Source organism: Plasmodium sp. gorilla clade G2 (genome assembly GCF_900097015.1).
Source record: "Plasmodium sp. gorilla clade G2 genome assembly, chromosome: 13".
Taxonomy (NCBI): Eukaryota; Apicomplexa; class Aconoidasida; order Haemosporida; family Plasmodiidae; genus Plasmodium; species Plasmodium adleri (nom. inval.).
In genome coordinates, this window is record NC_041705.1 from 523,050 (window position 1) to 549,958 (window position 26,909).

Below are 26,909 nucleotides of genomic sequence, written 5' to 3' on the forward strand. Positions count from 1 at the left end.
TATATAATATATAATTTACATATTTATTAATCCTTTATAAGCTCCTCATTTGTAGTGTTTGCTTCTGTTGTACTGATATACTTTTAAGTACTTTAATCTTCAATTTATTATTATTATTATTTATTTCCTTCTATATAATATAATATATATTATTTTTATTTTCCTAATCTACTGTTCAATTTTATTTTACAATTAATAAATTAAATTTATATATATATTTTTTCTTCTTTTAAAATAAAATATTTTATTTGTAATAAAAAAATAACTGTCAAAAATTCGTATGTATATATTTACCTAATATTTTTATATTGTTCTATATAAATATAATAAAACAAATTCTGACTTAATATATTATATAAACATATATATATATATATATATATATATATATATATAATATGTTTACCCTTTTGTTAATTATTCATGTAGTATTTTTTATAAATGATGTGAAATTTTTGTTATCAAATCAACATAAAATTTGTTATTTGTCAAACATAATAATTTTAACATATATATATGTATACGTATAATTAGGAAATTTTGTCATAAATAATTGTATCCTATATATATATATTTATTTATTTATATTTCATATATGTGTGCTTTTATTTTTATACTTGTGTAATTATTTATTTTTTATATGATGGATCAACAAGATTACTTGCCCAGTGAAATTAAGGATGCCTTAATTTCTTTACATGATGAACATTTCAGTTATCAAAAATATTTGAACGTATTAAAGGATTATATATATTTAGATCCAATAAAGAATATTAATACATTAATTAATTATATTTTAGATAATATTAATAACCATGATATAGAGAAAAATATTTGTCATTATTTATCGGATGTAATTATATATATACAAGATATAAATAAAATAATAAGTGAAGAAAATAATATTATAGAAGAAAAGTTAGATGAAAGTGATTATTCAAATAGTTTATTTTATGAAGAATATCGTATAAAAATAAAAGATGAGAAATTAAAAAAATATGATGTAGGTGATTATCGTATAAATCTTATACAAAATTGTACTAGAAATGTAAATTACTTAAAATTAATGTATATTATTAGTAATGTAATATTACCAAAAAATGGTTATGTTTTATTTATTAATATATTTCATAAACATGAAATTAATTATCAATATAAATTATTATCATTAGAATATTTTGCAAATATTGCAAATAAAATTAATATAGATAGAGCTAAATACATTGCACAAATTCTTCCTCTAATTTTAGAAAAATTTTATAATACAGATGGAGAACCTTATTATAATGATAATATAAATAATATAGATATATTATTATCTATGTGTAAATTCATTAATATATTATGTGATGAATCTATAAAAGCACAAGAAGATGATAAACAAGATGTTGCATTATATTCTATAGTTGCATTTATTATGAGAATTATTTGTTATCATAGTGTATATTTACCTATTAATAGAAATGTTGAAAAATTAGGTAAATATATTTATTATGATCATATTAATTATAATGAATGTTTAAAAGAATATAGTAATTTAACATATAATTTATATAAATCAAAAAAACATCTCTTAATAAAAAATTGTTTATCTTCATTAATATGGAGACTTTCTATTATTAATCCAAACCTACCTAGAACAATAGAAAGAGTAAATATTCTTATACCTAATACAAAAACATGTGCTCTTGAAAATTCTACTATGGAAATATCTATACTTTGTTATTTAATTTTGATAGAAAGAGTTAATATAAATTCGTTTCCTCTTGTTTTCTCAGAACTATATTTACTTAATTTAATGATTAGAAATAGTTATAATTTAATTTTATGTGTCTCCAAAGCAAAGGAAAGTTTAAGAGATAGTTTACTTATTAAAGCATATCATTTTATTATTGTGTGCTGCTTTTTATCTAAATGTATTTATAAAAAAAATAAAGAATATTATACTAATATTTATAAATTTAAATGGAGACCTTATGATTTTCTTAAATTAATATATGAAACCATACATAATTATAATCACTTGAAATTTTATACTAAACATATTTATTATTCTATAAGTAATATTATGAGGAATTTCCAATGGGACATTTTTTTTTCTATATATAACAGATTGATAATTGAATCGTCATCCGACACTGTAAGAAGTATTATATCATCTTATGTAAAGGATGAGCTTTTTAAAAAAATGATCCATGTTGTTGATAGTGTTCAACAGATTGATATGATAACATGTGAGTCTACGACTCAAGAAATATTAAAAGGAGAAGATGGTAACAATTTTGTTAAGGAGAAGGAAATAAATAATAAACAATATTCTTCTACAAATGATTATAATAATAATGATATTAATAAAGAACATATCCCTTATAATATAACTTCCAACATACAATCAAAAAATTCAAAAGAAAATGAAATACATAAAATAGGATGCCAAATAAAAAAAATAGTTCATCAACTTATAGGAGAAGAATCTGTTCTTCTATATATAGATTCCATCACAGTAGCATTAAATATAATAAAAATGATTTTGTTAAATAAAAGGTTTACACAATTTTATAAATATATAATAAAATTAGATGAAACATCTACATGTTTCATACAAAATAAAATGAAATATTTTTGTGATCAAATAAAGATAGAAAAATCTGTATTATCATATGAAAATCAAAAAAATAATAATTCCATAACCCAAATAAATGATAATAACGATATTTTACAGAATGAGCAAAATTTAAATATTACATTTAATAATATTAACATGAACAAACTGGATATTGTTCTTATGCTTTTATCGGACATAGAAAAAAGCATAGCAGAAATGAAGCAAAATATAAACACAAACACAAACACAAACACAAAAGGATAAATAATATATATATATATATATATATATATATATATATAAATGCGTGTTTATTTATTTATATATATGTTTATTTGTTTGTATATGTTTTTTTTTTTTAATTTTTTTTGATATGACCATATATACTTTTTAACAATATTTTCTTTTATGAACAATTTTAAAAAATATAATATATAATATATATATATATATTTTCTCTTTCATATGTTGTGAAAAAAAATATTTTTAATATATCAATATTTTTAATTATTCCTCATAACATTCTCAAGCACATACATTTATATATACTTCATATGTATACTCAAACAAATATATGATGGACACCGACACATTCTGCTTATTTATTTTTATATTATGTTATATATATTCTTTTTGTAAAAAAATCAAATAATAATTTCATATTTTTTTTTTTATTCTTTAAAAATATATAATACATATTACCTAATGGTAACATATATATTCTATTAATGTAATAGTATTTATTATTATAATAAATAGAAATATCTTTAGATAATTCTTTTTTCCATCTGATTAAGAAAAAAAAAATATATATATAATTAATATGTTATTTAGGAAAGATTTATGTGTTCCTTTATAAATGTAAAAATATATAATTAAAATAAATATATAAGAATATAACAAATTGAAACTTTCCTCTTGATATATACATATATTATATATATATTTTTTTTTTTTTTTTTTTTTCTTTTCTCCTTTATATTTGTAGGTGTATATTTTTTCTTATACCTTAACGGTTCATGTATACCTATTCTTACTTTTTTATCCTTTAAGTTGAAATTTTTTTTTTTTTTTTTATATTATTATTATTATATTTTTTTCGTAATATGTGTAAAAAATAAAAAAAAAGAAAGGAGAAGGATACTTAAAATTATTGTTGAATGGTAACTTACAAATTAACGGTAATGGTTTATATATATATATATATATTTATGTGTTATAAGATTATACTATTAGATTTAGTATATTGGGTAATTAAAATATTCATTTGAAAAAATATACAAAATATAATAAGAAAATATTAAATATATAATATTTATACATTAATGTGTGTACTATTATATGACTTTTGATATAATATCATTTAATTCAATTTGTTTTCTTTTTTGGTTTTTTTTTTTTTATTTATTCTTTTCTATTAACTACGCTTCATTATAATTTAATATAATATGAATAATGAACCTACAAATAATGATAAGAATTATTTAAGAAATATCTTTAATTGTACTGATAAGAAAATAAAATTATTTAAATCTTACTTAAAAAACAAATTAGATATTGATTCTTTTACCTTAGGTGAATATTGTTTTAAACATGATGAGAAATTCCAGAAAAGTGTGTTGTCGAATATTTTAAAAGAACAAATAATAAGTAAGAAGGATAAGAATAAATTATATTTAATAAATGAAATAATAATAGATACATCATTTTTTGAAGAGAATTATGATTTTCAATATTTTTTAGAAAATGTTTTATTATTAGAAGATTTAGTTTTAAAAAAGTTGGATAATAAATTAAATGATGAGGATTTTATATTTAAAGAAAATAAAAAATTATCTATAAATAATTGGAAAGAATGTTATAGTCATATTAAGAAAAAATTAAATATCAAAGGTATGGATGAAAAAAGTAAGATATATAATAATTCTATTTTATTATTTAATTCTACTAAATTTTCATATGATGATATAAATTGTTGTGATTCTTTTTATGGTTTAAAAGTATGGGATATATTATTTAATTATGTGTCATTCGAATTTTTAAATTATTTATTGTCTAATACACTTATATTTATATCAGACTTCTTTTTTGTCAATACAAATAATCATTTTAAAACATATATAAAGTCATCTTACTTTATTAAAATTGCAGAAATACAATTAAATTATCAAGATGCTCAAAATGTGGAAAGAAATATTATTTCAAAAAAAAAAAATTTATATTATAAAAATACAAAACTGGTTAAATTAACATATCAAAAAAAAAGCATAAAAGATAATGCAACACCAAATTTAACGGTGAAAAAAAAAAAAATAAATAAAAAAAATATAAATACAAATCAGAATATAAATAGTTATATATATAATATATCAAATCAAAATAATGAAATCGAACAATATAATATTAATCATATCAATATGGACAAAAATACTATCAACAAACAAAAGGAGTCGCAGAATTTTATTATCAATAATAAATTATTGGATGATCAACTTTTATATTATAAAACAAATAAGAATAATGTAAACACGGATATTTATTCAAATGATAATAAAACGGCTATTAGTACTAACCAATGTGTAGATATACATAACCATATAAGTGATCCAACAAGGAAAAATATATTTTATCATAGTATAAACAGCTTTTCTTATGAAAGAAGTTCGAACGTTTTTAATTATGATAATCTGAAACAACGTACAACATATATAGATACACAAAATAAAAGTCAAACATGTATTAATATGACTAGACAACATGAAATAGATGAAAATTCAGATAAAGAATTAAAAAATCAAAAATGTAATAAATATGAATATGTAGATAACGTATGTACAGGGAATAAAAATATATCAAACGAAAATATAAGTGATAAATGTATTATTACTAAAAGGATCCCTCAAAAATATAATATTAATAAAAAATATAAATACTTATTAAAAAAAAAATACCATAAGATGTACACAAATAACGATCATTCATATGGAAATTATTTGTATCTTCTTCAGTGCAGTGGAAGAATTTTAAAAAATGACTTTTTTAAGGATATGAAACAAATACAAGAGGAAAGAAAGAAATACACATCAAATATTAAGATGAACAATGAATATACAAATAATATTATAATAAACAACAACAATAATAATAACAATAACAATAATAATAATAATAGTAATAATAATAGTAATAATAATAATAAACATAATAATAGTGTGCATAGGTTGGGACATGTGAACGATTTGTCCTCCTCTAATATATTTCCATCTTCTAACATCCCTAACTGTAATAATTACACAGAATGTAATGATAAATTAACACAGATAAAGAACAATTCCTTACTTATAACAGAAAATTTCTCAAAAAAAGAAAAATTGTTACCACAAATAGATTTCTTTTCTGATGATAGAAAGGGGAAATGCTCATCAGTTGGGTATGACATAAAAAAGAAGAATGTTAGTAATATTAAAAGATATCATAATAAAATAAACAAAATGAATGAAAAAAAAAAAAAATGGAATAAAATAATAATCAATAGAAACAACATTTTACAACACAATACAACTAATAAATGTAAAACATTTCTATTTAATAAACACATAATATTTGATAAAATAGAAAATAACAATATTCCTTTATTTATTTATGATTTATTAAATTATATATTTAAATCAGATCAAACATATTTTTATCATAATAATTTTATAGATGAATATAAGCAGAAAATATGTAAACAAATAAAATGTTCAACTAAAAAAAATGATATATCTCATATAATTACATCTAGGAAAGAAAATAATTTATTTCATGTACAAAAACTTGAAAATAATTATAAATGTCCAAATATATATAAACAATTAAGAAAGACAAAAATTTTGAAATATGTATATAATTATTTTAAAGAATTTATTAATAATGTAATTAATACCAAATTTGGTAAAATATATAGAAAATTTTTCCCTCGAAAATTTATATTAAATAAAATTTATAAAATATTTAAAATTATAAGATTACAAATAATAAAAAAATATCATATTATAAATATACGAAAGAATAGAAAATTTATTAAACAAAAAGTATATGATACCTTTTTTAAAAATTATGATTTCTTATCATTTTCATTCAAAACATATAAGATTATTAATTTTATCGTATATATAACCAAAAAATGTATACCTATCAAATTATTAGGTAGTAAACATAATTTCAAAATATTTTTAAAAAATGTAAAAAGATTTTTGTTATTTAATTATAAAGAAAGTTTTTCTTTGAATCAAGTAATGAAAAATATTAAGGTAAAAAATATATTCCAAAAAAAAATAAGCAAATGTAATAATATAAAAAATACAGTCGTATTAAATGAAATACCTTATCATAATAACTATCACAAAAGAATTTTAATTAAAAATAATAAGGAAATCATAACAGATATAAATGATAATATAAAAATATATAATGAAACAAATAATAATTTTAATAATTCATTTAAAACACCTACATTATTCAATAAAATAAGGAAAAAATATTTCAATAAAATTAAAAAAATTAATATATGTATACAAAAAAGACATCTTATGAATAGATTAATATATTTCCTTTTTAATTATTTTATTATGCCACTAATTAGAAGATTTTTTTTTCTAACCAAATCTGAGCAAACCATACATAAAACAATTTTCTTTGATAGAAAAATTTGGAATCACTTCACAAAAATTTCCAATTTTTGTCTTTACCATCAAATATTTACGAATAAAAAGTTAAAAAAAAGAAATGAACCCAAAATGGATAATGTACAAAATATATTAAATCTGAAGAAAAAAGCTGAAAAAATAAAAACAAAGAAATATACATCTATTAATAAAATGAAAAAATTCAGTACTAATAAATGTGTAAATAATAAATTTTCAAAAAATTGTATCACAAAAAAAAAAAATTTATATAACATCACACGTCATAATAATATATTTGTTAAAAAGGATATGGAACAAAAATCAAAAACTAACATTTTAATTAATAAAAGTATAGATAATTTATACAAATTAAAAGAAATTAATAAAAAAAATGTTAGACCATATATAAAAAAATTTTACTATAAAATAAGAAAAAAATATTTTGCTCTAAAAAAAATGTATATTCATATTAGAATGACAAGAGTTGAAAAAAGTAACATAAAATTTGAAAAACATTTGAAACATTTTTTTATTTTTGCTCAAGAAAAAGAGCACATATTGAAATATTTTAGTTCCCATCTTTTTCAAAAGAGGAAGATAAATTATAGTAAACGATTTAATAAACTAATACATAGAATAAAAAATATTATAATAAAGAAAAACAGTGGAATTACTAAAAATAAGGATAAGACATTTTCACATCTAATCAAAAATAAAAATAACAACATCAACAATAAGTATAACAATAATAATAAGAAGAAAAAGAAGAACAATAATAATAATAATAATAATAATAATAAGATTAAACATAGTGAGAACAACACAAATGATAATCCCAGTTTAGAAAAAAAAAAAAAAAATAAAAAAATATATATACATAAAATAAAAAATATTATAGAGAAAAGAAATTTTATGTTAAAATTAAATTCAATCAATCATTTTATATCTAAAAAGTTAAGAATTAATTGGATACCGAAAAAAAAAGGATTAAGACCATTAATTAATTTGTCTACTTTAAATGTCCCAGATATTGTGAAGCAACGAATTTTTGAAATTTTGAAAAGTAAAAAAAGCAGTGAATTTTATTTCCATAATATTTTGAATAATTTAGAAAGAGAAAAGAAAGATAAAAATATAAAGAAAAGAAAAAAATATAATAAGAAGAATTTTAATCCTGTATCATTAAACAATATATGTAATTTTTCCCTGAAATGCTTAGGTAATATGAGACATAATAATAATTCCTTATTTAAAAATACATTAACAAAAACAGGAGAAATTGAATTAAAATTAAAAATATGGTTACATTATTTAAAGAATTGGTTTTATAGAAAAAAACGAATGAAAAAATATATTAAAAATAAATTAAAAAACAATAAAAAGATATATGCATATATATGTATTGGAGATTTTTCAAATTGTTATGAACATATAAATCATAATTATTTATTCAAAATTTTAAAAAATTTCTTTGATAATATAACTAATTTTGAATTTATTTATTTATTTAAAAGATCATTTAGATTATATAATAAGAATTTAAATAATTCCTTTTTATCCTATTATCCAGTTAATGTAAAATCATTTGGTCTACATTATATAAGAAACTTACGAGAACTTATAATTAAATCAAATATCAATGATAATCATCACTTTTTATTAAATCAAATGTTTAAAACAAGATCAAAATCGGATTTATATATTTTTGCCGATTCGTATAAAAGTCTTCAAGTTGACAAAAGGGATATTTTCATGACTATTATTACTGTTATTAGATATTACTACCTCAATATATATTTTAGTATAAAAGAATTTAAACTTAATAGGAAAAATATTTTCTATTTTCAAATATTTCAAGAAAATCAAATGAAGGGTGTTTATTTGAGTGTTCGTGATAAGAAAAAAGTTGAAAATATTAAAAACTGGTATTTAAACAGCATGAAAAAAATAAATCATGAGGAAATACTAACAAGTTTAAAAAATTCATCCGTAAATGTAAATAATAAAAACAATATGATATGTATGAATCTTGAGCAAGATACGCAAGAAAAAGGAAATACACAAAATGAAGAGAAGAATGATATTTATATTGGACCAATATATAATAAATCGTGCGACAGCACAATAATTAGCGATAGTAGTAATAATAATAAATGGAATAATATCAATGTGGGTATGAATAATAAGAATGATGTACTATTACATAAAGGTAATACTAATATGAATGGGTATTATATAAATGACATAAAATGTAATAATAATAACAATAACAATAACAATAATAATAATAATAATAATAATAAATGTGTTACGAGAAATGTAAATAATGACATAATAAAATACCATAAAACTATCGACACAGATAATAGTAAAAACCATACTTACTTTAAAAATAAATTCCTAAATTTTTTGGATAAAAAAATTATTAGTAATATATATGGCTTACCACAAGGTTTTAGCTTATCTAATATATTGTGCTCCTTATATTATGCATATTTAGATAAAAATGAAGAGTTTCAAAATTTATTATATTCAGAAAAACAAAACAATAATAAATATTTCTCAGAAAATGGAAAATGTAATTATTTCAATTTAGATTCTATCATGCTCCGATTTATTGATGACTTTTTATTTATAACTCTTAATAAAAAAAATATTAAAATTTTTAAAAACTTGCTCTTAAAAAAAAAAATATGGGGAAGTAATATTAATTCATCCAAAACCAAAATCTTCAAAATACCACTTATATATAAAAATGATTTACTAATATATAATTTTCGAAATAAATGCCAACTAAAAAATAAACATAAAATAAAAAAAAATATAAACATACAAAATAGAAGGATCAAATGTAAACATAATGAGTTAGTCAATACTAACCAAAAAAAAAAAAACAGATCTGTTCAAAAAGATAAAATAAATAAATATATAAATGTCATAAACACAATAATACAAAAAAATGATTCAACCATGTCTTCTAATTCTATTATGAATTTTGAAGCCTTACCTAATAAAGGAAGTAATAAAAGTTACAGTTCAATATATACAGATATCCCGAATAGTGTTGTAAATGACGATATAGAATATAATCAAAACAGTGATAATAATTCATATAGTAGTAATAAATTATACAATAATGCGAATATGACTCAAAATAGTCTTAATAATAATGTTAGTATTTTAAAACAAGAACAAAACCAAAGTTTTCAATGCTTTAATAGTAACAATATATATATTCAAAATGATAAAAACGAAAATAATATTTTACAAATTAACAAAAAGTTATGTTCCAATGGAAATTTAACAAAAAAAAATAAAAAAATAAATACTCTAACATGTTTACAAATTGATAAAGTTATAAAAACCTTAAAATGTAAGAAAAAACATATAAAACATGTAAAAAAGTTCAAGTATATGAATAAATTTGAAAAATATGAAAAATTTCAAAATACCTCTATTGAATTAAAAATTAATAAAATTAATAAAAATATTAGAAGATTGAATAAATTAAAAAAACGTAAAAATCATTCTATAAACATTGCCCCTGTTAGTTCTATAGAATGGTTAAATAATTCATACACATTTGATTTTATAAATAATTCTATACAAAGTACTTCATATCCATGGAAAAATAAATCTGATGCTACTATTAGAAATCATTTACATTTACATAATGTTATAATAGATAAAAATAATAAAACATATTTTATGAAATATCTAGTTGAAAATAGAATTGTACGAAATATTATATCGAAACAAAAAAAATGTCAATCCTTATATAAAAATAAGCAAAATGTATATTTCTGTTATAAAAATAATTTTATCTTATTAAAATCATCTATATTAAAATTCATATGTTGTATTAAAACACTCAAAAAAATGTTTAATGCCTTTACAAATTCTACATATAACACCAAATTTATATTATTTCTAATATCGTATATGAAAAAAGTGTTAATAAAAAATAAGAAACTCAAATTTGTCAAATTGTTTTTAATTCAAACTGCAATCGAAGCATTCCGTTATGCCAGAATTTTTAATCAGCAGGATTCCTTTTATCCGTGTCTCCAACATTTTAAAAAAATCAAAAAAAGATTAATTCACAAATACAAAATTGGATATAACAAAAATTTATTGCGAGAATTTTTTTATCTGTTTAATTTTATCAAGAAGGAGTTGTATAATTCATGGCCTTACATGTTCAAAATAAAAAATTAAAATATATATATATATTATAAGTATATAAATGTTGTTTATATTAATATGTCGAACTTATAAAGTGATATAATTATTAATTTTGTTCATATTTTACTTAATATTAATTTTATACATTTTATTATTATTTAACATTTCTATTTGTTTTTATATATGTACTGATTTTAACGTAACGTATGTTTTTTTTTATTTTTTTTTATAATCTTGGCTTGGTGTCCAAACATAAATTGGATATTTTTTTCAGAGCCTGCAACTTTCCACGTGAACCTACTCTAATATTTACCAGCCCTTTCTTATTAATATTATAAAGTGTATGTGATATATCCTTGTAATAATTTGTCTTGAAACCATACTGATAAGAACTTGGTTCTCCTGATTTTTTATAAAGCAGAAATGGATATGGTTCAAGAACTCTTGAAGCTCTCCATTTGAATGGTCTAATATTACTATAATAATTTTTATATTTTCTTCTTATAATTCCATGATATTTTTTAAATGAAATTTTATTATGCCTTCTACAAAAATAAATAACATTAGATGGTATTTCTAATAATCTCCTATTAACCATATTCCAATATTTTGGTGCAGGCATTACCTTTTTATGTGGTAAATAATTTCTTGAAACTTCTTCAAGAGCCTCACTATATATTTTACAAGTATTATAATCCTTATCAACAAAGGATATAGAATTTATATTATATAATGGAATTGTACTTTTTAATTGTAATAACGTTTCAACGCATTCTTCAAGTAATATATTACTAGATTGATTTGGATTATATCCATATATACCTGCTGAGATATCAGGTAATATAATAGAAGATATACATAATTCATTTAATTGTTTTAAAGCATTAGAAAAACAATATCTTAACTTATTTGATGAAATATATGTATTACCTTGCCATACATATGGCATTATTAAAAATGCTAATAATTTCACTTTTTTACTAACATTATGTGGCTTACTTAATATAATATCACCAATTTGTAATGTTTTTGATCCTTCATATAATTCTTTAAATTTTTGTTCTCCATTTATTTCTAAAGATGATTGTACATATTCATCCTTATGCTCATTCAATATATCAATTCTTCTTTTTATTAAATTTTTAATTGACATTATTATCTCTTTAACTAATTCTGGACCCCCTTTATTTAATATAAATGAACCAAAACCGCTCATAGGTATAAAATTAGAAACCATTGGTATTAACATACAATCTGCTTCTTCATCTATAATATCATTATGTATTATTTTAATATTACCAAATTCTTCTAAAGTCATATTTTTCATTTCATATTCATATTTATCCTTAATTTTATTTATATCTAATATTTCCATATCTTCTTCTAATAATCCTTTCTCACCATTATCCTTATTATTTAAAAAAAACATATCATTTATCTCACTTTTCATGTTAGGAAATATTTCTTTCATTACACTTCTGTTCTTCCCTTCTAATATATCTAGAGATTTCGTATAATCTATATGATATTTTAATGCTCTTTCGTTTATTGTTTTTAACCTCTTCGTTAAATAGGAACTACCAAAATAACGTTTCCCCATAAAAAAAAATCTTAACATTTTTATATATGCCCATAATAATATAAAAATAAATAAATCATTATATACATATATATGTATAAGTCAATATTACATGGGGCTAATTATAGAAAAATATATATAAAATATATTTATATATTATTATTAACACATTAATATATATTATTTTGATCTAACATGACAGGACATTATTATGTAGGTACATTTTATCTACTAGTAATAAATAAAATTAAAATATTTTACTTATATATTATATTTTAGCATATATTACTTATTATTTGTTTTTTTGTAACCTCCAAAATAAGGTTAAAAATAAAAATTAAAAAAAAAAAAAAAAAAAAATTCATATTATATATATATATATATTATATATTTGTAATATATTTTTAATACGTTTATTGGTTTATTTATTTATTTATTTTTTTTTTTATTTTATTTTTTTTTTTTTATATTTATTTTTCTTTTGATATTAATCCAAAAGAAATATACAATTTATATATGTGTAGTGCTTAATTTATTATGTGCATGATATATAAAGATGGTATCTTTTTAGATGTTTTATTCCGAAAAGCATATGTAAATATATTATATATATATATATATATATATATATATATATATGTACTACTAAAATGGGAATACATATTATATTCAAATAAAATTAGTGTATTAAAATAACATATGATAAAAAAAAAAAAATAAAATAAAATGTTCAGTTATACAAAAAAGGGTTATTATATAGTATCACAGATTACATTATACATTAGTAATATATTTATACTATAATATTTTGGGACGTTTACCATAATATAAATATATCTATATTATACATATATAAAATTCTTTACCCTTATATATTTATATTACTTTTAATTATCTAACATTTTCCTATATCCATTTAATTCAAACACTTTTATTATATCTTTTACAAAATTATTATCTAAATCTTTTACTCCATGTTTTGAAAAAACAAGCGATAGATCAATTGATAAATTTTCCATTCCTCCTTCAATATCTGTCATATTATATTCAGGGTTAATGTCTGGATTATTTTTTAATAAATTTCTTAATAAAGCTTCATCTATAAAAAATAAAAATATATATAAATTATACATAAACTCCTCAGAATTCTATAAGAATATATAATTAAAATTGTTTTTATTAAGTCATATTTGTTTTATTTATTTATTTATTTTATTATTTTTTTATTTTTTTATTTTTATTTTATTTTATTTTATTTTTTTTTATTCTTACCTTCTTTTTTAAAATATATACTTTCGTCTGTCTTCCTGTTATTATCCAAGAATTTTACACCTCCAAAATTTTTATTACACATAAATTTTATCTTAATTGTTACATTATCACTTAATTTGTTCTTAACAAATATCTTTCTTGTAATAGTTGGTACCATGTTTTCTATAGATATGTATGTATAAATGCTTTTATATAATAATAAACAATATATATATATATATATATATAACTAATTTACTGTCAATACGATACAAGAATACAAAATAATAAAAAATATATATATATCTTATAGATATTATTTTAATTATAATATTTTATTTTAATTCAAAAAAATATCCATGTGAATTATTATATTTCCACTGAAATTATATAAATAATATAGAAAAAAAAAAATATAATTTTTGCTACTAATATATATATATATATATATATAAATAAAATAAAAACAAAAAAGAAAAATTATTATACACAATATATGTATCATAAAATTATAACATTCTTATTTATATATGTTACACATAGAACTGTAAATATAAATATATATATATATATTTTATATATGCATATATCGATACATCACATAAGAAGATACTTTAAGGATATTTTTATATGTGTTTTTATTTTTTCTTTTATATAGTTTATAATAAAAAGTAAAAAATATGTTTTTAAAAAATACGTGAAAAAAGTTTTATTTTTATCAACAAAAATATGAAAAAATAAAAATGTAAGAGAGACAAAAACAATGTTTCTTTTTTTTTTTTTTTCTTTCTTTTTTACTTTTTATCAATCTTATATATTATGATAAAAAGAAAAAAAATTCAAAATAATAAAAAATAATAAAAAAATATATATATATACATATCATATATATAAATATTGTTAATATATTTTATAACTTTTATGTTTAATAAAATTATATTACATAACTTTTAAACTATGGTTTTTATTTCAAAAAAGGATTTTATATAATATATGTGAACTAGTGTTAGAATAACCAATAAAATGATTTGTATTTCTAACCACAAAATTAATTTGGAATTCATTTTTTCATTAAATTGTTTATATAAATCGGACTTCTCCATCATTCTTTCTTGTTCATCAAACACTTCCAAGAACTGTAAAACAGACATAAAAAAATAATGCACAATAAATATATACATATATATATAGATACATATTCATCTTAAGAGTAAATTTCATATAGTTCTATATATACACAACATTATATATGTTCTTACTTGATCAAATAATTCAGATGTTTTCTCATTTATCTGTTTCACATCGTCTATAGTACTTAATTCTGCGTCATTCATGTTATGACTTTCTTTTACTCTTAGTGTAAACATAATTGTCACATCAGAATTTTTTCTATTATCGTAACAGAAGGAATAAACAGCTGCTGCTGGAACCTATTTAAAAGAAAAAATAAATTTATAAATGTATATATACATATATTTTTCATTCATGGTAAATACATATATAGGTTTAATTTTTCCAAAATTTTATACATATAATAAATTACTCTTTTTTTTTTTTTTTTTTTTTTTTTTTTTTTTTTTTTGGCTAGCTGTTCCTTATTAATTTATTTATATATTTTTTTATTTTATTTTTGTACCTGAATATCAAATTTGTCTTGTATTTTTGTTGATTTAAAAACAGGTTCTTTTTTTTTGTCACTTCGATTAAAAATAGATATAATACATGATGCTTTTCTATCCATAAACTCATAAGAGCTAAAAAGGACAAATTAGGAAGATATTATATATATATATATATATATATATATATCATGTATATCAATGTAAACATATATACAAATCCTATTTATATTCTTTCTAATATTACCCGACAATCATGTTATTCTTTTCTGCCTTTACTTGAATACAATCTTTTTCATATGGTCCTATAGTAAAATGTGTACATTGTATTATTCCAAATAGGAAAAATAGTAATAAAAAGGATAGCAAAATAATGTTTTTAAAATAAATCATTTTAAAGTTAATACAAATATATATATATTACAAAACTTTGTAATACTTTTGTATACTATTATTCACAAAAATCATTATTCCATGTAAAAATACATAAATATATATATATATATATATATATATATATATATTATGTAAATATTTCTCTTCTTTTATTTTAAGTTGTCATATATATTTAATCGTATCATATGTAATAACAATTTCAAAAAAAAAAAAAACAAAAAAAATTAACAACGATCAAAGAACTAATCCTTTTCTTGAACTTGTACCACTTTCAAATGAAAACAGTAAATTGATAAAAATATTTTAACACGTTCTTCACCTTGTGATTCATAAACTTGTGAACCCTTAATTTATAATAATAAAATATCTAAAGTTTTATCATATAATAACATCCGTATGAATTATAATAATGTATATATATCTTCTTATTTTTATAACAAATTATATTATATGTTAAAAAATGATTAAAAAAAAAAAAAAAAAAAAAAAAAAAAATAGATTCGTATTATATTTTTATATAAATTATATGAATAAATATATACAATAATATAAAATATTTTTATATACTTTTAATATATTATATGTATTATATATATATATAATATATATATCATTTTATTTACATATATACCATTTTCTAGTATAGCACACTAAATGAATAAAAAAATTTAATATATATATAATCATTCATTTTGTTATATATACATATAAATATATATGTAATTTATCTTTTTTCTTATTTTTATTACATAAATATAATATTTTCCTTTTCATGGCCCATTTTGTATTATTTACAAATATTGTTTTTTTTTTTTTTTTAAGGGTAAAATATATATATACTCCTACATTCATATTTAATATTTCATATGCTCATTAATAACAATATATATAAAATGATTATGTTACGGTTATATTTTAAAAGTATACAAAGATATATTGGTAAAAATGTATATTTATATGTATAGATTAATTTAGTGTTCATGTAAAAAAATATAATTTATAAATTCATAAATAATGAAACGAATTTTTAGGTTGGTAAGAAGATGCTATTATTCAACTGAAAAAAGGACAAATGGGCCTTTGGTATTAGTATCTAATAATCAGAATATTCATTTTAATTTATCCTTAGAAAATTTTCTTTTAAACAATTATAATGATTTACTAAAATATTTAAATATAAACACTATTGAGAAATTTAATGAACCAATTTTATTTCTATGGAGAAATAACAGATCTATAATTATAGGAAAAAATCAAAATATATGGAGTGAATGTGATTTAAAAAATATAAAAGAAGATGGAGTTCTAGTAGCTCGTCGATTTACTGGTGGAGGTGCCGTTTATCATGATTTAGGTAATGTATGTTTTACATTTTTAAACAGTAATGTTAATACTTCATCTAATTTCTCTATCATTTTAAATACCTTAAAAAATCATTTTAATATTGAAGCTAAGACACAGGGAAGAAACGATATTACAGTAAATGATCAAAAATGTTCAGGTTCTGCTTTTAAAAAAATTAGAGATGTATTCTTACATCATGGTACTATATTAATTAATTTGGAAAAAAATATATTAAATAAATATTTAACACCAGACAAAATAAAATATATAAAACATGGTGTTTCTAGTGTTAATGCAAGAACAATTAATTTAAGTGAAATAAATAAAAATATTACTTGTGAAAATTTATGCATAGCTTTAATTAAAGAATTCATAAAATTTTATGAACAAAATTATAAACAAAATATAAATAATGTAAAAAATTTAGAAAATAATATAAATAATTCTAATTTTCAGAAGAAAAAACAAATTAATATAAACAATACAAATGAAAACAATTTAATACATAACACCAATATAATACCTAATGATATTACTGTTCATTATATTGATCAAAATAATAATATTACTAAAAATCCTGAATTCCTTAAATATTATAATTTATTAAAAGATTGGGATTGGTGTTATGGAAAAACTCCCAAATTTCAAAATCATCTTTGTAAACAATTCACTTTTGGAAAATTAGAATTATTTTTTAATGTATCTAATGGTTTTATAAAAGATGGAAATATTTTCTCAGATTGTTTAGATATTAATCTTATTGATCATCTCAAATCAATTTTTAACAATGATATTAAATATTCAAAAGAAGATATAAATATTTTTTTAAAAAAATTAAATGTTGAAAATAAAAATTATTTAAATGAAGTTAGTTCATGGATATTACAAGAACTTTAGAAAATTATTCAATATTTTAATTATAAATAAATAAAAAAATATATATATTTATTATATTTTTCATTCATAATATCTACTTTGTCTTTTTAATACTATTATTGTGTTTGGTTTAATTGTTATATATATGTTTAATATATATATATATATATATATATATATGTATAAATTTTTTAAATTGTTGTAAAAGGTATACCTTTTCCTTTTTCCTAATTAAATTACAACTTTGAATTTGAATATAACATATTTTTAATTGGTTTGAATTTTTAGGTTTATATAGAAATTCACGAATATAACAAAAAAAAAAAAAAAAAATTTAATATAAATACAAAATCATAGACAAGAATATATAGACATATATATATATATATATATATATATATATATATATATATATATGTAAATCCTCTTTCATATACATTTTCATGTAACAATTTTAAAAACAAATAATAAGATAAAACAAAAAAAAATCTAATTAAGAATTTAAAATACTCATTTATTTAATTTTCCCTTTTCGTTTAGATTTTCCTTTAGGTCTGCCTCTTTTTGCTTTACCTTTCTGTTCCTCATTTACTTCATATGATTTTCCTGTATTTTCTTCCCCTTCATATGATTTTCCTGTATTTTCTTCCCCTTCATATGATTTTCCTGTATTTTCTTCACCTTCATGTGATTTTCCTGTATTTTCATCGCCTTCATATGATTTCCCAGTATTTTCTTCACCTTCATTCGATTTTCCTGTATTTTCATTACCTTCATATGATTTCCCTGTATTTTCTTCACCTTCATAAGATTTTCCTGTATTTTCATTACCTTCATATGATTTCCCTGTATTTTCTTCATCTTCATGTGATTTTCCTGTATTTTCTTCACCTTCAAAAACCTTATCCATAAATTTTTCCTCCTCCTCTTGAACGGTATTATTTTTTAAAACTACTTTTTCATTTTCATCTCCAACATATTTTATACTATCATCTGAATTTTCCGTCTTTATTCTTTCGGGGCTTTTTGAATTTCTTTCTTTTCTTTCCCTTGAACCTTTTTTAATATCATGTTTTTCTTTTAAAGTATCATCCACAGAATTGTTCTCATTTGTATCATTTTCTAAAACATTTTCTTCATTTTTACAAACCATTAATTTATTATCATCATTTTTATAATCACTTTCATTCTTATATTTTTCATCACAACTATAAGTTTTATCTTCCAATACTTTCTCGTTTTCACTGTTAGGAGAATTATTTATTTTATCATCCTTATTTAATTCATCACTTTTTGAACTATACACTGACATGCTTCTTTTATCACTTTTTTGACTATGTAGTGATATGCATTTTTTCTCTTCTAAATCATGATCATGATGGCTTCCTGATTTATCCACGGGCTCATTTTCATAAATATTATTTTGATCATCATCTGATTTATTTTTAAAATATTCTTTATTTTTATTTTTGATTATTCTTTTTAATTTGTCAAATTCTTCCAACCAATTTTCATCTTTAAATTCTACTTGATAATTTGTTGATTTGATAGCATCAATTTTTTTATTAATAAATTCTTCTGTATTTTTTTGAAGAATTCTTGTCTTATCATTAAATTTTAAAGGACACCAAAAAATAGTTGGGTAAGTATTAGTACTAATAAAATTTTTCATCTTTTCATAATGACTTATTAAATTTAATTTCATTAATTTATCTTCATCTTGCTTTATACATTCTTCTATCATTTTTATATCCTTAACATATGCGATTATTTTTATTTCAATATCGTCCAGTTCAATTTTTTCAAAGCTTCTTTTCACTTCATGTATCTTTTCTTCCACTCTCTTGTTTTGAAGATTATGCATTATAACTTTTTCATCCGTTTTTTCTTGTTCTAAAGCATCTTTGGCTTTTCTCAAATGATCGAATAAACCAATTTGTAACAGTCGCTTATTCCTATTTACAGTTGTTTCGTCTTCTTCTAATTTCGGCTAGACAAAAGAAAAAAAAAAAAAAAAAAATTTAAATAAATAAATATATATATATATATATTTGAGTTAAAATTAAAAACCACTAGCTGTAATTAATATATACATATATATGATGTGAACAAATATTTTACACACAAAAATAAAAGTATATAATCCTTATTAATATATAAATTATAATATATATAATTTTACCCGTTTTTCTATTTTAAATTCAGGTAATTTATCCTAAAAAAATAAACATATATAAATAAATAAATATATATATATATATATATATATATATATATATATATATAAGCAATTATATAAATATGTACTATTCATATGTTGATAATTTGTCTATTCATCCAAATATCATTTAAAATTAAGCATATGTATTACCAAATTTTCATTGGATGATATTCGCTTTTGCTTTAGTTTTTTAATATCTTCTTCCTTATGATCTAAAAATAATATATATATATATTAAATAAATATTCATTATTAATTTGTAAATGCACAAATATACACATATATATAAATTTTCAAGTAAAAAAAAAGGAAAATGAACAAACAAATGACACAACAAAACAAATGTAAATTTGAACATACAATTGGATATTTTTTTATATTACCTATAGAGAGGTCAGTTAATCTATTCAAATAATTTACTATTTTTGATCTTATAGCATTTTTCTCAAAATAATTATTTCTTATTTTTAATTTTAGTCGTTCCTGTTCTGATAAATATTCTTTCATTGTTATAAAACATATGATATTTTTATATAAATTATATTATCATTTGAAATTTGTCATATAAAAATAACGTTTTTTTTCTTTTATTTTTCTTCTTTAATGCTTTCAATATATGAATTATTGCATTTGTAAATTATCAAATATAATTATATTTTATTTTTTTTCAATAAAATATCTTTATGGATATTTATAATTTTTTATACATTAATGACAAATAATAATATAAATATTTGTTCTCAATCAAAATTATTTTAATGTATTATAAAATATTTAACTCTCTAAAATTCACATGAACTATTTTTTTTTTTTTTTTTTTTATGGATTAATTTCTACTTAATATTATATTTCCTTAAATGTCGATATAAATATAAAAATAATAATAGAATATAAGGTTTACAAAATAATAATGTTCAATGGTAAAAGAAAAAAAAAAAAAAAAAAAAAAATCACAAAAAACTGCTAATTAGGAAACTAAATATCCATACGTGTAAATATAATATATATATATTTTTTTTTTTTTATTATATTTATAAAGATTTTCTTTACCTATATAATATTATTAATTTTATTATATTTCAAAATCCTATCTTTTATCTTATTATGTGTACAAATATATAATAATTTATTTTAAATATTTGAGTTATAGATATATTTGTCATTAACATGGATGTATTTTAAATTAACTATATATAATAAAAGAAAACAAACAGAGAAATAAGAACATACATATACAATATGAATACACATTTTTAATTATACTATTTAAGTGCCATATGGCTTGGGAAAATCAAATAGATAAATTAATTATAGTATGTATTTTAAAAATATATAATGGGAGTAAAATAATAAATACTTATATATAGTTCATGTGTGTGAAGAAAAAAAATATATTCCTAATCTATTAAACAAGGGTGTTATTAAGATAAATAAATAAATAAATATATATATATATATATATATATATATACCATTGTTCTCTTATTATTATTATTTATATGAATAATTAGTATATTATAATTCACTATAACTCTTCATTTCCATTTTGTATATCAGGTATGTCCCTTTTATCTAATATGGTAACTAAACTTTCTCTTGTTAGCATTTCTTCCTTCAATGTTTTTTTTTTGTGTAAGCATTTTCCATTGTATATTAATATTTGATTTTCTTCTTCAATTTTTAAGACTCTCTCCACTTGTTTGTGTAACATATCTATCGAATCCATATGATTTAATTCAATGCTCTAAGGATAGAAATGTATCAAAAAAGAGCGTATAATCAAATATATACATATAAATAAATACATATAAATAAATACATATAAATAAATACATATATATATATATAACATCATTTTGTTTAATTTTTTTATTTTTCCTTACATATACTTTTCCCGATTCTTGATGAAACAGATAAATCAAGTAAGGCAAAGGATCCGGTTCAGGCAAAATATAAATAGTATCACCTGTTTTTATTTCATAATATGAAAAGGTTTTATCTAAATTTAAAAGTCCATTTTTCCCTTGATATAAATATTTATTATCTTCATTCAATAAATTATTCTTTTTTAATACTTCATAAATTTTATTATCATCATGATATTCTATTTCTTTTAAAAAATTTCCAATACTATTAACATAAATTACTTTTTGTTCATTCTTCTTTTTAAATTTATACATATATGTTAACTCATCCATTTTCAATATATATATGAGGAATTTATAATTTGTGTTGAAATAAAGATGTGTGTATATACAATATGGTAATGAAAGTATTTACATGTATTTCTTTTTTTTACTTTATTTATATATTAGATCTTTTAAAGAAACATGAAATATAACGTAGAAGTAATTATTACCTTAAATAGTAATAAACTAAAAATAGCATTTACCTATTATGCAGTTACATATATATGTTTAAATTTTAATTACACATATATATATATTATTCTCTATATAGATAATGTCTTTTTTGGAAATCCTTATAACAATAAAAAATTTGAGATATTGAATAATAATATATAAAAATATATTCCATATATTAAAAAAAAAAAGAAAAGAAAATACTAATTGTAGAAATAGTGAAGAGGAAATTCGCATTATATTTATTATTTTAATTATTTAATTGTATATAATTATATTTTACACATCATCTATTGATATAATAAAAAATTTATACTTATTTCTTAATTATTAAAAGACCTTTTAAAAAATATAATTATCATCATAATAACAAATATTATTTGTATTTCTTAAACAAAAAATATATATATGTAAATGTTATAGCCTAATATATATATTATTTTCTAATTAAAATATTTATAATAATATTTTTAACCAAAAATATGAACTACGATTATTCTAAGATACAATTATATTACATAAATTGAGGACCCAATAATTTTGAAACGTTTCTTTATTTTTATTCAGAAAAATTGTATGAATTTTTTTTTATAAGAATTAACGATATTTTACACATTAATGACAAATAAAATTTATTTCATACACTTATAAAAATTATATATATATATATATTTATAATATACATATAATTTTTTATTTTTTATAATACTTTTATCTCAAAATAAAAAAAAAGAAAAAAAGAATATTTATAAAATAACATCAAGAACAAATTAATAAATATTACTTTTATCATAAAAATATTTTCTTATGTGCTAATAATAAAAAAAAAAAAAAAAAAAAAAAAAGTGTTCTTTTTAAACATCTTTTTTCATATTAGGTATATGTCTTATTAAACCCTGAAAAATATAAATTCAAAAATGTTTTTAGGATGTATTAAAATACTATAACATTTTTATTACCAGCAAAATGTATTATTGTTTTTTCTTTTGGATTGATATAATATTTTTTATTTCATTCCTTTACATATAATATATGATGTAATACTTTTAACATCACTACATTTTAATGATATAAAAAAAATAAAATAATAATATATAATATTTTCTAAACCTTAAAATTAAATTAATACTATAAAATGAAAATTACATCTAATATGTTATAAAAAAAATTTGTTTCTTCTTTTACTTTTTTTTTTTTTTCTCTTTTTATGAATCAGAATAATAATTAAAATACATAAATAATATATAGAGAACGTAAGAATTATAAAAACATTTAAATAAATACATATTCTGTGCATGTATAAATAACACAAATAAATAATTATTTCTTATAATAAAAAAAATAATTATATATTATAATGAATACATAAATGAACATTTTCATTTGTATTATTTCCATAATTTTTTATGACAAAATATATAATTAACAAAAAATTATAATATATATATATATATATATATATATTTTTTCATATTTGAAGCTTTACAAAATTAGATATAATTATATATTATTATTATAGATTTTTTATTAATTAAAAACATTTTTTGTCATGCCCTGAAAAAAAAATTTAATGACAATAATATGTTGAATAACATTTAATATGAAAATATAAAGAACAAAGAGGAGAAAAAAAACTTTTAAATATTCATAAGAGTAAAAATGAATATTTCCGTGGTATCTTAATTATAATGCAAAATCCTCAAAATAGTGAAAATAAAGTTGGAAAAAAATAAAAATAAAATAATAAACATAATATAATATAACTATATAGTATAATATTTACATATATATATATATTTATATATATATTATTTTGTTATATTATGTGGTGTTTTAAAATGTTTAAATATGTTGAATACTCCTTTTATATAATATGTTCCATCTCTTTTATTAATATATATAGGTCATTTTTGTTGAAGATGTTGTAAGAGATTTTGACGAAAATGAAATTTTTGAAGAGATAACTGGGAAATTTACATGGGAACAAGGTATGTATATATATATATATATATATAAGGACATATAGTCAAGAAAAAAGAAAAAAAACAAGAGATATTATAAATATATATATAATGAATTTTATATTATATTTCTTATTGTATTAATTTTAAGTGTACATAATTTTTTTTTTATAATTATAATATTTCAATTGGATAAAAATATTGTTAACTTATCCATATTTCTCATAATAATATATATATTTATTTCCGTCATATATAATATATGAATATCACTTATTCAACCTACATATTATTACTGATATTAAAAGGATTAAATATTTATATTATCTCATCCATATATATATATATATATATATATATAACATTATTTGTACACTTTTTCTTTTCTGAACACTTCAGATGTTGAACGATCATGGAATTTGCTGGTAGAAAATAATGGTGTGCTACAACATGTTAGCCAAGAGAATGACGAAAATGAAAATAAAGAGAAATATAAAAAGAACCAAGGATCTTCTTTAAGGAAAGGAATATTTAGGTATCTAAAAATAACCCATAAAATATATGGATATGTTATTAACTGATATTATTTACACATAATACAATTTATTCTAAATATGCCATTATATTTTTTTAATTACAACGTGTATAAAAAAGGAAAAACAAATAGCTGTTTTTTCTTTGTATTATGTATATATATATATATTTTTTATATTTATAGACACATAATCATACTATTTGACATGTCTAGTAGTATGAAAGAAAGGGATTTAAAACCAGATAGGATAAATGTAGCTTTAGAATGTGTGGAAGTAATAAGATTAATAAAATTAAAAAAAAAAAAAAAATGAAAATACATTTGTATTACATGTTATATATATATATATATATATATATATATATATATATATATTTTATCTCTTTTTATTTTTATTTTTTTTGAAGTCATTTCTAAAAAACTTTTTCTTCAAGAATCCTGTTGGACATGTTGGTGTAGTAGCTTTAAAGAATAGTTCAGCTAAATTAATACAACCATTTACATCAAATGTAGATGATATATTAAATTCCATATTAAAGGAAAGAACAGCAGGTCTTCAAGGTTCACCTTCATTGGAAGAAGGATTACAGATAGCACATGATTTATTAATCGATATGCCATTATATGGTACAAAAGAGGTTTTAATAATGTATGGATCTATAAGAACATGTGATAAGAAAAACATTTTAAATGTATTAGAATTATTAGTAAAAAGTAATATATATGTAAATTGCATTTCAATAGCTCCAGAAATGTATATATTAAAGCATATTTGTGAAAAATCTAATGGTTTTTATAAAATATGTACAAGTAAAAATTCTTTAATGAATGAAATAAATAATAATGCTGAAACACCTTTATGGATGCAAGGTATGGAACCTCAATTAATTCATATATGTTTTCCAACAAAGAAAAAAATCAGTACACAAATAATGTGTTCATGTCATGGGAAATTAAATACTGATACATATGTATGTAATTTTTGTAATAGTTATACATGCAAAATACCATCCAAATGTAAAGTATGTGGTATACATTTAATATCAATGCACGATCTTTCACATATTACAAATAATCTTCAAGGTTCCCCTTTATTCATAGAAATAAAAAATGAACAAGGAATATATAAAGTATGTTCATCATGTAATCAACAATTGTATAACAAAATATACCAATGTACAAAATGTCAATATATTTTTTGTCTTGAATGTGATATTTTTATACATGAAGAATTAAATCAATGTCCCTTCTGTTTAATTAATGATACATAATATATATATATATATTATATTAATATAATAATATAA

At 18.7% G+C, this 26,909-nt stretch overlaps 9 protein-coding genes across 9 annotated transcripts; 4 read left to right on the forward strand and 5 right to left on the reverse strand.

Annotated features, from left to right (window-relative positions):
- Window positions 1-643: 643 nt before the first annotated feature.
- On the forward strand, window positions 644-2,869 carry PADL01_1313000 (conserved Plasmodium protein, unknown function; the record flags this gene model as incomplete). Its single annotated transcript, XM_028683663.1, has 1 exon — window positions 644-2,869. One exon carries the CDS (start codon window positions 644-646, stop codon window positions 2,867-2,869), a length of 2,226 nt encoding a protein of 741 aa, XP_028539819.1.
- Window positions 2,870-4,053: 1,184 nt separating this feature from the next.
- Window positions 4,054-11,490, forward strand: PADL01_1313100 (telomerase reverse transcriptase; the record flags this gene model as incomplete). Its single annotated transcript, XM_028683664.1, has 1 exon — window positions 4,054-11,490. One exon carries the CDS (start codon window positions 4,054-4,056, stop codon window positions 11,488-11,490), a length of 7,437 nt encoding a protein of 2,478 aa, XP_028539820.1.
- Window positions 11,491-11,683: 193 nt separating this feature from the next.
- On the reverse strand, window positions 11,684-13,075 carry PADL01_1313200 (conserved Plasmodium protein, unknown function; the record flags this gene model as incomplete). The annotated part of the gene is made up of 1 exon (XM_028683665.1): window positions 11,684-13,075. One exon carries the CDS (start codon window positions 13,073-13,075, stop codon window positions 11,684-11,686), a length of 1,392 nt encoding a protein of 463 aa, XP_028539821.1.
- An 848-nt stretch (window positions 13,076-13,923) lies between these two features.
- Window positions 13,924-14,465, reverse strand: PADL01_1313300 (conserved Plasmodium protein, unknown function; the record flags this gene model as incomplete). The annotated part of the gene is made up of 2 exons (XM_028683666.1): window positions 13,924-14,135; window positions 14,309-14,465. 2 exons carry the CDS (start codon window positions 14,463-14,465, stop codon window positions 13,924-13,926), a joined length of 369 nt encoding a protein of 122 aa, XP_028539822.1.
- A 772-nt stretch (window positions 14,466-15,237) lies between these two features.
- On the reverse strand, window positions 15,238-16,299 carry PADL01_1313400 (cop-coated vesicle membrane protein p24 precursor, putative; the record flags this gene model as incomplete). The annotated part of the gene is made up of 4 exons (XM_028683667.1): window positions 15,238-15,423; window positions 15,547-15,717; window positions 15,924-16,041; window positions 16,154-16,299. The coding sequence occupies 4 exons, from the start codon at window positions 16,297-16,299 to the stop codon at window positions 15,238-15,240; spliced, it is 621 nt and encodes a 206-aa protein (XP_028539823.1).
- Window positions 16,300-17,316: 1,017 nt separating this feature from the next.
- On the forward strand, window positions 17,317-18,543 carry PADL01_1313500 (lipoate-protein ligase 1; the record flags this gene model as incomplete). Its single annotated transcript, XM_028683668.1, has 1 exon — window positions 17,317-18,543. One exon carries the CDS (start codon window positions 17,317-17,319, stop codon window positions 18,541-18,543), a length of 1,227 nt encoding a protein of 408 aa, XP_028539824.1.
- A 493-nt stretch (window positions 18,544-19,036) lies between these two features.
- Window positions 19,037-21,250, reverse strand: PADL01_1313600 (conserved Plasmodium protein, unknown function; the record flags this gene model as incomplete). The annotated part of the gene is made up of 4 exons (XM_028683671.1): window positions 19,037-20,512; window positions 20,705-20,737; window positions 20,894-20,955; window positions 21,127-21,250. 4 exons carry the CDS (start codon window positions 21,248-21,250, stop codon window positions 19,037-19,039), a joined length of 1,695 nt encoding a protein of 564 aa, XP_028539825.1.
- Window positions 21,251-22,268: 1,018 nt separating this feature from the next.
- On the reverse strand, window positions 22,269-22,941 carry PADL01_1313700 (ubiquitin-like protein, putative; the record flags this gene model as incomplete). Its single annotated transcript, XM_028683672.1, has 2 exons — window positions 22,269-22,487; window positions 22,627-22,941. 2 exons carry the CDS (start codon window positions 22,939-22,941, stop codon window positions 22,269-22,271), a joined length of 534 nt encoding a protein of 177 aa, XP_028539826.1.
- A 1,853-nt stretch (window positions 22,942-24,794) lies between these two features.
- Window positions 24,795-26,873, forward strand: PADL01_1313800 (TFIIH basal transcription factor subunit, putative; the record flags this gene model as incomplete). The annotated part of the gene is made up of 5 exons (XM_028683673.1): window positions 24,795-24,824; window positions 25,010-25,094; window positions 25,467-25,602; window positions 25,786-25,876; window positions 26,010-26,873. The coding sequence occupies 5 exons, from the start codon at window positions 24,795-24,797 to the stop codon at window positions 26,871-26,873; spliced, it is 1,206 nt and encodes a 401-aa protein (XP_028539827.1).
- Between the last annotated feature and the right edge of the window lie 36 nt (window positions 26,874-26,909).